This window comes from Pan paniscus, chromosome 19 (genome assembly GCF_029289425.2).
Source record: "Pan paniscus chromosome 19, NHGRI_mPanPan1-v2.0_pri, whole genome shotgun sequence".
Lineage (NCBI taxonomy): Eukaryota > Metazoa > Chordata > Mammalia > Primates > Hominidae > Pan > Pan paniscus.
The window spans coordinates 80,319,159-80,333,313 of NC_073268.2; the positions used below are offsets into that span (position 1 = coordinate 80,319,159).

Consider the following 14,155-nt stretch of genomic DNA (forward strand, 5'->3'; position numbering starts at 1 on the left):
CACCTGCCACCAAGCCTGGCTAATTTTTTGTATTTTTAGTAGAGGCGGGGTTTCACCATCTTGGCCAGGCTGGTCTTGAACTCCTGACGTCATGATCCACCCACCTCAGCCTCCCAAAGTGCTGGGATTACAGGCATGAGCCACCGCGCCCGGCCTTTTATATACCAAATTTTAGAGCAGAAAGGCACTTTAGCCATAATGTAGTCAGCTTCATTTTGCAGATGACTTCATCTTTGACCTCTACATGGATAACTACAATGCATTCATTCAACAAAAATCACTGAAGGCTTCCAAGTACCAGGGATTAGTGCCATAAGGAAATATTAGAGAATTTTCAGGTTGATACAGGACATGCACAGAAATAACCAAGGTACAAGACTGATGGTGAAGGCCGGGTGTGGTGGCTCACGCTTGTGATCCCAGCACTTTGGGAGGCCGAGGCAGGCAGATCACCTGAGGTCAGGAGTTTGAGACCAGCCTGGCCAACATGGTGAAACCCTGTCTCTGTTAAAAATACAAAAATTATCTGGGTGCGGTGGCAGATGCCTTTAGTACCAGCTATTTGGGAGACTGAGGCAGGAGAATCACTTGAACCCCAGGAGGCAGAGGTTGCAGTTAGCTGAGATCATGCCATTGCACTCCAGCCTGGGCGACAAGAGCAAAACTTCATCTAAAAAAAAAAAAATAATAATAATAATAATAAAGACTGACTGTGAAAAGTGCAAGAGGGAGAGAATAAACTTAGAGAAACAGAACTTTGGTCATCAAGAGAGAGATCAGGAAGGAAGGTGGTGGATGGATAGAGCAGGGAGGGCTTCATGGAAGAAGTGATGTCTGGAATGTGCCATCTGTCAGATTTGACTAGAAAGGACATTCTAGAGGCACAAGGAGGATCTGAACAAAGGCCTGGGGAAACGAAAGCACCGAGTAACTTCATGGAAGCCCTTCCCACAGTAGTTGGTTCAGGATGAACCCATGATATGAAAAACCTTCAGGGGGAATGCATGTGAGGGAGCAGGGAGCCCAGGAGCTGCTGGGTCCGCCCTTAGGATGATGCTGTCAGCACGGTGGCTGAGTGGGGCCATGGGGCAAGTGTTGCCTGGAGTCTGGCTCCTCTGGTTTTTTTTTTTTTTTTTTTTTTTCTTGAGACGGAGTCTTGCTCTGTCACCCAGGCTGGAGTGGAATGGCACAATCTCATCTCACTGCAACCTCCGCCTCCTGGGTTCAAGTGATTCTCGTGCCTCAACCTCCCAAGTAGCTGAGACTACAGGTGTGTGCCACCGTGCCCAGCTAATTTTTGTATTTTTAGTAGAGATGGGGTTCCACCATGTTGGTCAGGCTGGTCTCGAACTCCTGACCTCAAGTGATCCACCCACCTCAGTCTCCCAAAATGCTGGGATTACAGGTGTGAGCCACCATGCCCGGCTGTGGTTCCTCTGGGTTTTCAAGTTGTGTCAGCTGGTCAGTTACTTTACGTTTTCCATTAAAATAAAAAGCATTCTGAAATTATATATATATAATTTATATATATGTAAAAATTACATAATTTTACATAGTATTTACTAACAGCACTAGAGAGAACTTAGAAAATTTTAAAAGGTGGCTTGATTACAAATTACTACAGAAGATGAAACAAAATGAAACAAAACATAGCATAGTAAATTACAAAAAAACAAGGGGAACTTCCCAATTAAAAAGCAAATACTTCCCGAAGAGAAATTAAAACACACTGCCGGGTGCAGTGGCTCACGCCTGTAATCCCAGCACTTTGGGAGGCCAAGGCAGGCAGATCACCTGAGGTCGGGAGTTTGAGACCAGCCTGACCAACATGGCGAAACCCCGTCTCTACTAAAAATAAAAAATCAGCTGGGCATGCTGGCGCATGCCTGTAATCCCAGCTACTCAGGAGGCTGAGGCAGGAGAATCACTTGAACCCGGGCGGCAGAGGTTACAGTGAGCCAAGATCACACCATTGCACTCCAGCCTGGGCAACAAGAGCAAAACTCTGTCTAAAACATAAAAATAAAAAAAAATACATCCATACAAAAACTTGTACACAAATGTTCATGGCAACATTATTCATAATAGTCAAAAAGTGGAACCAACCCAAGTGTCCATCAACTGAAATAGATCAACAAAATATGGCATTATCTATTTAATGGAATATTTAACAATTGAAAAGCAATGGAGTATTGATACATGCTCCAATAGGGATGAACCTTGAGGAAGTTATGCTTAGTGAAAGAAGCCAGTCACAAAAGACCATATGTTGTACCATTCTGTGTATATAACATGTCCAAATCTAGAAAGACAGAAAGTAGATGAGCGGTTGCTTAGGGAAGGGGAAGCAGATGAGGGAGACTGGAGAGTGATGATAAAGGAGTGTGGATTTCTATTTGGGTTAATGAAAATATTTTGAAGTCGATGGCAGTGATGGCTGCACAACTCTGTTAATACATCAAAGCCATTGAATTTGTACTTTATTTTCTTTGAGACAAAGTTTCACTTTGTTGCCCAGGCTAGAGTGCAGTGGTGTGATCATGGCTCATTGCAGCCTCAACCTCCTGGGCTCAAGCAATTCTCCCGCTTCAGCCTTCCGAGTAGCTGGGACTACAGGTGCCCCCCACCGTGCCTGGCTAATTTTTTAAAAATTATTTGTAGAGATGAGGTCTCCCTATGTTGCCTAGGTTGGTTTCCAACTCCTGGGCTCAAGCAATCCTCCCACCTTGGCCTCCCAAAGTGCTGGGATTACAGCCATGAGCCACTGTGCCCAGCCTGAATTTTTACCTAAATGAGTTCGTTGTATGGTATGTAAATTATTCTTCAATAAAGCTATTATAAAAATATAAGTGGTCTATACAGGCCAAGTAAAAGGCTGAAAATGACCAAGCTGAAAAAAAATCGGCCGGGCGCGGTGACTCACGCCTGTAATCCCAGCACTTTGGGAGGCCGAGGCGGGTGGATCACGAGGTCAGGGGATCGAGACCATCCTGGCTAACACAGTGAAACCCCGTCTCTACTAAAAAATACAAAAAAAATTAGCCGGGCATGGTGGCGGGCGCCTATAGTCCCAGCTACTTAGGAGGCTGAGGCAGGAGAATGGTGTGAACCCAGGAGGCGGAGCTTGCAGTGAGCCGAGATCACGCCGCTGCACTCCAGCCTGGGCAACAGAGCAAGAGAGCGAGACTCTGTCTCAAAAAAAAAAAGAAAGAAAGAAAGAAAGAAAGAAATCAAGACCATTATATGATGACTACAAAAATTAAACTTCAGATACAAAGGCATAGGTAGGCTAAAAGTGAAAAGATGGAGAAAAATAAGATAGACCTTGTGAAACCGATAAGAAAGTTGGAAAGGTTATACTGACATTGGAACTGACTTTAATACAAGGAATGTTACCAGAGATAAAAAGCGGCATTTCACAATGATAAAGAGTCTGTTCATGCACAAAACATAGCGATCCTAAACGTGTAAACACCTAAAAACAGTTTGAAAATACGTGAAGGAAAAATTGAAACAACTGATGGGGTGAAAAAAATAAACCCACAATTAGATTAGATTTCAACACTCATTTACTGATAGGATAAGTAGGCAGACACTAAATTATAAGACAACGATTTTCAGCCTCTGTGTTACTGACATTTTTGGCCAGATAATTTGTTTCTATTTATTTATTTATTTATTTATTTGAGATGGAGTCTCACTCTGTCACCCAGGCTGGTGTGCAGTGGCGCTGCCTCGGCTCACTGCAACCTCTGCCTTCCGGGTTCAGGTGATTCTCCTGCCTCAGCCTCCTGAGTAGCTGGGACTATATGTGAGCCACCATGCCTGGCTAATTTTTGTATTTTTGGTAGAGACTGGGTTTCACCATGTTGGCCAGGCTGTTCTTGAACTCCTGACCTCAGGAGATCCGCCCACCTCGGCCTCCCAAAGTGCTGGGATTACAAGCGTGAGCCACCATGCCTGGCCAAGTTTTTAATTTTACTTTTAATTGACCAGCTCAGTCTTTGTTGTGGGGGGCTGTCTTGTGCATTGTGGTATGTTTAGCAGCCCGCCAGGTGTGGTGGCTCATGCCTGTAATCCTAGCACTTTGAGAGGCCGAGGAGAGCGAATCACTTGAGTCCAGGAGTTTGAGACCAGCCCAGGCAACATGGTGAAACCTCATCTCTACAAAAATAAATAAATAAACAAACATATATATGAATGTTTAGCAGTATCCCTGGTCTTTATCTGTATGAGTTACCTAGGGCTGCCATATCAAAGTACTGCAAACTGGGTGGCTCAAAACAACAGAAATTTATTCTTTCACAGTTCTGGGGCTAGAAGTCTGAGATAAAAGTGTTGGCAGGGCCACGCTGTCTCCGAACCCTCTAGGGAAGGGTCCTTCTATGCATCTTCCAGCTTCTGGGAGCCCCAGGTATCCTTGGCTTGTGGCAGACTAACTCCAATCTCTACCTCTGTCCTCAAATCGCTGTTTTCCCCTCGTGTGTCTCTGTGTCCAAATTTATCCTGCTTCTTATAAGAACATCAAATTGGATTAGGGCCCATCCTATGAACTCACCTTGATTATATCTGTAAAGACCCTGTTTCCAAATAAGGTCACATTCACAGGTGATGGGGGTTAAGGTTACAATATATATATATATTTTTTGACACAGAGTCTCTGTCACCTAGGCTTGAGTGCAGTGGCACGATCATGGCTCACTGCAGCCTCCAACTCCTGGGTTCAAGCCATCCTCCTGCCTTAGCCTCCTGAGTAGCTGGGACTACAGGCACAAATCACTGTGGCTGGCTAACTTTTAAAATTTTTTTGTAGAGATGGGGGTCTTGCTTGTTGCCCATGCTGGTCTTGAAATCCTAGCCTCAAGCAATTCTCCTGCCTCAGCTTCCTAAAGTGCTGAGATTACAAGCATGAGCCACCATGCCTGGCCAGCTTCAGCATTTCCTTTTGGAGGATACAACCCATAACACTACCTAATAGGTGTCAGGGGCATCCCTCCTAGTTGTGAAAAACAAAAATGTCTCCAGATATTGCCAAATGTTCCCTGGATGGCAAAATCGCCACCCTCCCATTGAGATTTGAATAACACTATCAACTACCTTGATCTCCTTTACACTTATAAAACATTATACCCAAAACAAAAGAATACACATTCTGGAAACACTTATTCTATTTTATGGAATGAAGTGTTGCCAATTTAAAAAAAAAAAAAGGAGGGTAGCATGGTGGCGCACACCTGTAATCCCAGCACTTTGGAAGGCAGAGGTGGAAGGACTGCCTGAGACTGCGAGTTCAAGACCAGTGTGGCCAACATAATGAGACTCTGTCTCTAAAATAAAATTTAAAAACTTAGCGGGGCATGGTAGTGCACTCCTGTAGTCCCAGCTACTTGGGAGGCTGAGGCCCAGGGATCTCTTGAGTTCAGGAGGGTGAGGCTGCAGTGACCCACGATTGCACCACTGCATTCCACTCCAGCCTGGGTGACAGAGTGAGACCATGTCTCAAAAATAAAATAAAAATACATAAATAAATAAATAAATATTTAAAAATATAGGCCAGGTGCATTGGCTTATGCCTGTAATCCCAGCACTTTGGGAGTCGGATGTGGGTGGATCACTTGAGGTCAGGAGTTCAAGACCAGCTTGGCCAACATGGTGAAACCCTGTCTTTACTAAAAATACAAAAAAAAAAAAAAAAAAAAATTAGCTGGGCATGGTGGCACGTGCCTGTAATCCCAGCCACTTAGGAGGCTGAGGCAGGAGAATTGCTTGAACCTAGGAGGCGGAGGTTGCAGTGAGCTGAGATTGCTCCACTGCACTCCAGCCTGGGCAATGGAGTGAGATTCTGTCTTAAATAAATAAATAAATAAATAAAAATATTTGAAAAGAAAAATTATTTTCAAGTGCAAGATGGACCATATGCTGGGCAATAAAATAAGTCTTAATATGATAGCCAACCTCTAAGATGGCTCCCCCAAATCCCTAATTCCTGGTATTCATGCCCTGGTGTAGTCCTTGCCCACATGGTACCAGAGTTGGTCCAAGTGACCAACAGATGTGGGAAGTGACGATGCCTCTTCCAAGACTGGATTATAAAAGACATCACAGCTTGTGTCCCCCCATCTTCCCCACCTCTCAGAAGCACTTACTCTGCGGGACAAAACTGGTGTGAAGGCGAGGCCTGTAGGGTGAGGGATGGGGGCCTCTTACCAACAGCATATGAATGAGGCCAGAAGTGGATGCTCCAGTCAAGCCTACAGACCTCGGTGACATCCTGATTACAGCCTCGTAAGAAACCCTAAGCCAGAATCACAGCACTAAGGTGCTCCCCAATTTCTGACTCACAGAAGCCATGAGATAATAAATGCCTGTTGCTTCCAGGCTCCAGGGTAATTAATTTGTTATGCAGTAACAAAGAAGTTAATACATAAAATAATTAAAAGGATTAAATTGTACAGAGCATATTCTATGACCACAACAGAATTAAACTAGATATTAGTAAAACAAGATATCTGGAAAATTGCTATTTTTTATTATTTTTATTTGTTGAGACTGAGTCTCGCTCTGTTGCCCAGGCTGGAGTGCAGTGGTATGATCTCAGCTCACTGCAACCTCCACCTCCTGGATTCAAGCAATTCTCTGCTTCAGTCTCCTGAGTAGCTGGAATTACAGGCACCCGCCACCACACCCAGCTAATTTTTGTATTTTTAGTAGAGACGGGGTTTCACCATCTTGGCCAGGAAGGTCTTGAACTCCTGACCTCGTGATTCACTCGCCTCAGCCTCTCAAAGTGCTGGGATTACAGGCGTGAGCCACCACGCCCAGCCTATTTTTGTTTGTTTGTTTGAGACAGAGTCTTGCTCCGTCACCCAGGCTGGAGTGCAGTGGCACGATCTTGGTTCACTGCAACCTCTGCCTCCTGGGTTCAAGCGATTCTCCTGTCTCAGCCTCCCGAGTAGCTGGGATTACAGGTGTCTGCCACCGCGCCCAGCTAATGTTTTGTATTTTTAGTAGAGATGGGGTTTCACCATATTGGCCAGGCTTGTCTCAAACTCCTGAACTTGTGGTCCGCCCACCTCAGCCTCCCAAAGTGCTGGGATGACAGGCGTGAGCCACCACTCCCGGTCACTATTTGGAAATTAACATCATTCTTCTAAATAACCCATGGGCCTTTTCTGCCTCAACTGCTTCCAGGGCACCTGTGGAAAAAGCTTGTGATGAGGTGGGGCAAAAAATAGAAGCCAGTTCTCAAGTTCACCTTTGATTGTACCCACCCTACAGAAGATGGAATCAATTTACAAAAATTTACCAAATTACAAAAATTTATTAAAATGATTTTAGTAAAATTAGATTTAAATTAATAGAAATTGCATTTCTATATACCAGCAATGAACTCTTGGAAATTGAAATTTAAAAATAGTATCTCTCATCTTAGAGGCTTGACTAAAAAAAAAGAATAAATATAGTATCGTTCATAATAGCATTATAAATGAAATCATGAGGGATAAATTTCACAAAATATATGCAAGATTGTACAATGAAAACTATGACATTGCTGAGGGAAATGAATAAGACTTAAATGAAGAAATATACTGTATTCATGGGATGAAAGACTGAGTGTTGTTAAGATGTCAATTATTCCCAAATTGATCTACAGATTCAATATAATTTCAGGCAAAATTCCTACTGGTCTTCTGTAGAAATTGATAAGCTGATTCTAAAATGTTTCTGGAAATACAAACAACCTAAAATAGTCAAAATAATTTTGAGAAAGGACAAAGTTACAGATCTGGTATATCTGATTTTAAGACGTACTATAAAGCAACAGTAATAAAGGGTAGATAAATAACAGTGCAAAAGAAGATACTGCTTAGAAACAAACCAACTCATATATGGTCAATTTTTTTTTTTTTACAAACATGACAAGGTACTTTAAGTGAAAGGATATCGTCTTCAACAAATGGCGCTGGAACAAGTGAGTATCCATATACAAACAAATGAACCTAACTCTTGTCTCACACTAGACACAAAAATTAACTTAAAAAGATAATAGACCTGAATGCGAGAGCAAACACTATAAAACTTCTCGAAGAGCGGGCGCAGTGGCTCACGCCTGTAATCTCAAGAAATTTGGGAGGTCAAGGTGGGCGGAACACGAGGTCAAGACATTGAGATCATCCTGGCCAACATGGTGAAACCCCATCTCTACTAAAAATACAAAAATTAGCCAGGCATGGTGGCGTGCGCCTGTAATCCCAGCTACTCGGGAGGCTGAGGCAAGAGAATCACTTGAACCTGGGAGACAGAGGTTGTAGTGAGCTGAGATCACACCACTGCACTCCAGCCTGGTGACAGAGCGAGACTTCGTCTCAATAAATAAATAAATAAATAAATAAAATTAAATTAAACTTCTAGAAGAAACCATATAAAAGAAAAATCTACATTAGGCCAAGATTTCTTAGATATGAAACCAGAAGTACTATCTATTAAAAAATTGATAAATTAGATTTTCATCAAAATTAAAAATGTCTCCTCTTTGAAAGACACTGTCAAGAAAATAAAAAAGCAGGCCAGGCACGGTGGCTCATGCCTGTAATCCCAGCACTTTGGGAGGCTGAGGCGGGTGGATCACTTGAGGTCAGGAGTTCAAGACCAGCCTGGCCAACATGGTGAAACCCCGTCTCTCCTAAAAATACAAAAATTAGCCGGGCATGGTGGTCCGTGCCTGTAGTCCCAGCACTAGGGAGGCTGAGGCAGCAGAGTTGCTTGAACCCGGGTGGCAGAGGTTGCAGTGAGCCAAGATAGTGCCACTGTACTCCAGCCTGGGCGACAGAGCCAGACTCTGTCTCAAAAAAGAAAAGAAAAGAAAAGAGGAGAAGAAAAGAAAAGAGCAGGCCGGGCGCGGCGGCTCACGCCTGTAATCCCAGCACTTTGGGACGCTGAGGCGGGAGGATCATGAGGTCAGGAGTTTGAGACCAGCCTGGCCAATATGGTAAAACCCCATCTCTACTAAAAATACAAAAATTAGCCAGGCATGGTTGTGCATGCCTGTAATTCCAGCTACTGGGGAGGCTGACGCAGGAGAATTGCTTGAAGTCGGGAGGCGGAGGTTGCAGTAAGCCAAGATTGTGCCACCGCACTCCAGCCTGGGCAACAGAGTGAGACTGTCTCAAAAAACAAAACGAAACAAGTAATGGAGCAAAGCTTCTGTTGCTCCACATCCTCACTGGCATTTGGTATTTGAGGCATAATCTTAACACATCACAATCAAAGCCAACAGCCAACTTCCAAGCAAGTACATAATACACAAAGCAGAGCTGTGGACAATGTAATTACAACACAACTAAGGTTGAATTAATAAATAAATATTTTATACCATGTTTGTACTTGATAGTGAAAACATCTTCATTTCAACAATCTGTGGAACACTTATAAAAACCGATATTTTAGGTCACAAAGAAAACTTTCATACATTGCCCAATGCGGAAACTGTACCATAATGTAATAAATGTTGAGATAACGAAAGTTAAAACAGCAACAAAAATAAATAATCTAGAGACTACTAAACACTTGTCAAAGTCATTATTGCTTTGGATTAAAGAGGTTTTTTTTTTTTTTTTTTGAGATGGAGTCTCGCTCTGTTGCTCAGGTTAGAGTGTAATGGCGCGATCTCAGCTCATTGCAACCTCCGCCTCCCGGGTTCAAGCGATTCTCCTGCCTCAACCTCCTGAGTAGCTGGGATTACGGGGGCCTGCCACCACGCCCGGCTAATTTTTGTATTTTTAGTAGAGACAGGGTTTCGCCATGTTGGCCAGGCTGTTCTTGAACTCCTGACCTGATCCATCCGCCTCGGTCTCCCAGAGTGCTGGGATTACAGGCGTGAGCCACCGCGCCCGGCCAAAGAGGAATTTTTTGAATTTAAAGTCTATATAGAAAATAATGAAAATAAGAGCCCATTCAACTACAAACCCATAAGGTGAAATGATTTCACTGTCACATACACACACACACACACAACAATAAATTTTCCGTATTAAGAGGAAAAAAAGGAAAAGAAATCCCAAGGAAAACAGGGAGGCAATAAAGATAAACGGCGACTGTGACTGCTGGTGTACTGTGTCCTCCCCCAGTTAAGCAAACTCTCATTCATCCACCTGTATGTCCGGGGAATAGGCTCAAATCAACTCTGCGAAGCTTTCCCAAAGTCAGGCTTTCTGTCCTTTGGGCTTCTACGGTAGGCTGTTCATAGCGCTATGTTAGTATTTATTAAAGTTTTGCAATCCCAGGAAGTTTTTCACATCACTCTGCCCTTTAAATACCTTTGTTTACCACTTAGAATGTGCCAGGCAATTGGCATTAATTCACCGAATCCTTACATTTTTTTTTTTCGCGGTGTGTGTGTGGGTGGGGGGGGGGGGTATTCCTAATTTCCAGAAACTGAATCTCAGAAAGGTTAACTGAGCAAGGTCACAGAGCGAATGCATCACAAAGTCAGGATGTGGTGCAGATCGGTCCATTTTCAATACAAGCTCTTTCTACCACGAGAGGTTATTTTGCACTTGGGGACAGTTTTTAACTTTCCATTCTCAACTCCTATCCTAGCTCCTGGCACAGAACATGTCATCCAACTTAGGCATCATCGTCGCCTGCTCTTGGTGAAGTTTTCTTTTGCGTACAGCGGAGAGATGCGCTCATTACCAGCTGGCGATGGAGACGCTGAAACGCAAATGGATTTGAGACTGAGCGACTCCCATCTCTATGGTTGGTATGTGACCCATCTATCCTCTGGAGGACTCAGCAAGGACTACCAGTCACCAGACAACTTTACGCGCACGTGGTCGCAAGGTGAACTTGCTATTGGTTAATGGCAGTAAAGCCCTCCCATCAGCGCTGGTCTGCTCCTTTAAAAGAACGCCATCGACGCTCCCCTGTCTTTCAGCGCCTGCAGGTTCCGGGAGGTGAGGTTGTGTTCCTGGCGGGTTGTCTGCCTGGGTGGGTCCCGGAGGTCGTGGCCCGGGAGCAGGGAGGCGTAGGGGGGCCGGCTTGCTGTGATGACATTCCAATTAAAGCACGTGTTAGACTGCTGACGCGGGTGATGCGAACTGGAGTCTGAGCCTGCCCGAGCGGAGCTGGGACGGGGCTGGCGGGCGGGCGGGCGCGCGCACGCACACCCGCTGATCTATCACTCTCGTTCTTGTAGCTCCCAGCCGAGGACGTCGGATGTCATCGTCCTTGCTGCTTTGCCACCCCATTCCCGTCAATAAAGTGGTTTGAACCCAACCCTGGTGTCGGTGTGTGTCGTTGGCGACGCGCTGTCTTTGAGCCCCCGCCGAGCCTCCTCGTGGCGCCGGGGGTCAATCTGCAGCGCTAGAGCATGTGCTTGCGCATAACTGGGGCCGCCTGGCCCCCCGCGGGCGGCCTTTTTAACCGCGAGCGACAAGAAGTAACCTGACTGTCCGGCTGCTAGGCTGGGCAATTTTCCAGCTGTTTTGCCACGACAGGCCTCAATCCGTAATACCAAGGCTGGAATGGCGTGTTAGGGGGGCGGTGGCTGACGGGGATACGCGGACTCTGCTGCGTAAGGAGTGCCCCTCTGCTCCCATAACGTTCCCCAGCCCAGCCCTCCCTGAGTGTATCGCGCGCGCTGTGCCTTCGCCGTGAGTTCGACATAAGTTCCAAGCTGTCGCGTCTGCCATCAGACGCGCAGATTTAGTTGAAGGCAGCGTGGAATGGCGTCTGCAGGGCTGTTGTGTACTTGACATAAACAGATTCGGTGTGGAACTGCAGAGTTAACTCCTGACTAAAGGGTAATCGACCTGTTTACAAATAACCATGCAGGAGTACTGACAAGCATGGGACTAAAGCTTTGGGCAGGTTAATCTGTCACTCCTAAACAGTTCAAAATTATAGGGCGGTTGTGAAGGTGAATTAGATTTTATATATGGTTGGGGACAACATAGACACCTAGTTACACAGTCCAGATTCAGTGATTGGTAAAAGATCTTCCACAAGGGCTCCAGTGAAATGTGCATCAGTTCTGAGTACAGGGCAGCAATGGTGGGCAAGGATGCACGTATGCCTTCACTACATGGGCATTCGATGAATGAAGGTGTCCCGAATTAACATTATACTAGACAATGAAGGGTGTAAACTGCAGCCCAGGAGCACCACTGCCCTACCCCCTCAGTTACGAACTTTCACTGGATTCTTTAAATGTGGGCTGAAGATAATGGCACATAGTTTGAAGGATGTAGTGAGGATGGCTTTGTAGCCTTAGGACTGGGCAGTGATCAACCCAGTAAATGAAAGCTGCGATTGCCAGGTGAGGGCCCCGGTGCTCCGTACTCATTTTATTGTGCCCCTATCTGAACAGGATTCCGTAGAAATGACTTAGATGCTTATCTAGTATTTGACATGAGATATTTATTTTGTGAAACAATGCAAGCGATTTTAAATCCCCACATACTATTTGATTAAGTGCAACATGGTACAGTCATGTGTAATCTCTTTACACGATAGTGCATCTAGTCCTTAGCCTTTAGTTATTGCACAACAATTATAAAGACCAGTGACCAGGACACGTGGACTCTGACAGGCAGATCGGCCTACACAACGAAAAATCAGAACAGTAAACCAACTGGAATGGTCAAACAATTTAAGTCAAATGTTTTAATGGTGCAATTAAAATAATCAAGGGTTCAAACATGTTTTCAATATATTAATTTCTTTAAAGTCATGTTCAGGCAAGGTGCTGTTTAAAAAACCACTATTAGCTTTGTCCACACATGTAAGTTATCAAAAGTTACCCAAGGTAATTTTGACGTTGAATGCAGCTTTAAACAATAAAAAAATGGTATTAGGTTTACTTCTCGAAGCAAAGAGAGCCCCCAACCTTGTAAACTAAACATTCTGACACAAATGCACAAAATTAAGTTGGCAACATTAATTTTGAGATGTAGTGTGATGCTGAGCAAACTTTTGGTCTTGACTCTTGAAATAATTAAAGAGAGCAGTTCTCCGTTTTGGCCTTCAGGAAGGGAAATCTGCCCATGGAACTCTCCCAATCAGATTAACAAACTGTTTCGATTCCCATATAAAACCTGGAGGACACAGGAAACGCCAGATGGAAAAACTGGCTCTGGCTTTCTAACCCCATCCCATCTGTATGAGAGGACCCATCCTGTCATGTGCAGTGTTTGATGTTTTCACATACGCTCCTGTCTCAGGAAAACATTCAAGATTAGCTAGCCCCCAGGTGGTTGTACCTCATTGGTGAAAGGCTTGGGATGGTTTGATCTCATGGCTTTGCCTGATGTTCACATAAATCCCACTGTCCTTACCCAAGCTGATAGCGTGTTGTGTGTGTACTATGGCTACTTGCTTCCCAAATGCACAATTTAATGTGGAAAATAAGTTGCTCTGCCCATCTCTTCTGTCACCGAAATGAAAAGGCTCACAGAATTCCTCTCCCCACCCTCCAGACACATTGCACACTGACATTCTCTGGAAGTGTGGAAGGCCGCATACAAAGTATACAAGTGAAAAAGTCCACTGTGCACCGGCTGCCTGAAGAAAAGCTTTGGAGGAGTAGAGGAGGCAAGTTGTTCAGCTTTGCTCTTACTGTGCTCATTTGCTGCCACAAACATGGGTAGACTTTTAAAAGCCATGGTGTGGGTCACGTATAACTTCTGGATCCACCATGATTCTTCCATGGTCTCCTTTGCCAAATCAAAGCTTTGCAGCAGGCAATCCAGACAGTTGTCACTAGATGCAGGGAATGACACCTCACAGTGGAATGGGCACTGGCAGGCAGAGGGCAGAAGCAGTCCTTTAAGAAACAGTAGCTGTGGCACAGAGGCCAGTGCTACAGTACAGATGGCGGCCAAGAACCCCACACATCCAGCTCGATGTCACAATATGGGGAACATCTGACATCACCCATCATGGCTGATCAGCAGCCTCCACAGGTGGGTCTTTCAGGAGGCAGGAAGTAGAGCGAGGGTCCATGGCTGAGTGCATTATAGTGATATAAACATCATCCATGTTTGGCATGACAAAAACTTTCTGTAGGAAGATATTAAAGAACAGCTATGTGGAAGAATGCCTTGCCAGGCTGTCACCCTCCTTTGTTCTGATAATTTTAGGGCTTAGACTGATT

The 14,155-nt window shown here is 44.7% G+C and overlaps 1 protein-coding gene, 1 long non-coding RNA gene and 2 other non-coding genes across 9 annotated transcripts in view; 3 read left to right on the top strand and 1 right to left on the bottom strand.

The window, feature by feature from the left end:
• Positions 1 to 6,937: 6,937 nt before the first annotated feature.
• On the top strand, positions 6,938 to 11,277 carry LOC117976586 (uncharacterized). The gene is made up of 2 exons (XR_008621787.2): positions 6,938 to 10,955; positions 11,198 to 11,277. It is a non-coding gene; the product is annotated as an uncharacterized LOC117976586 (long non-coding RNA).
• Positions 11,043 to 11,112, top strand: LOC112437651 (small nucleolar RNA SNORD104). The gene has a single exon (XR_003026211.1). It is a non-coding gene; the product is annotated as a small nucleolar RNA SNORD104 (small nucleolar RNA).
• A 29-nt stretch (positions 11,278 to 11,306) lies between the features above and the next one.
• Positions 11,307 to 11,439, top strand: LOC112437667 (small nucleolar RNA SNORA76). Its single transcript, XR_003026225.1, has one exon. It is a non-coding gene; the product is annotated as a small nucleolar RNA SNORA76 (small nucleolar RNA).
• Positions 11,440 to 12,400: 961 nt separating this feature from the next.
• Positions 12,401 to 14,155, bottom strand: part of TEX2 (testis expressed 2) — a 118,542-nt gene continuing 116,787 nt past the window's right edge. For all 6 annotated transcript variants that reach the window (XM_034942724.3, XM_034942723.3, XM_055102145.2 and 3 more), the window contains exon 12: positions 12,401 to 14,061. In XM_034942724.3, the coding sequence (XP_034798615.1) occupies positions 13,939 to 14,061 (123 nt within the window). In that variant the 3' untranslated portion in view covers positions 12,401 to 13,938. The remainder of the gene's footprint in view (positions 14,062 to 14,155) is intronic.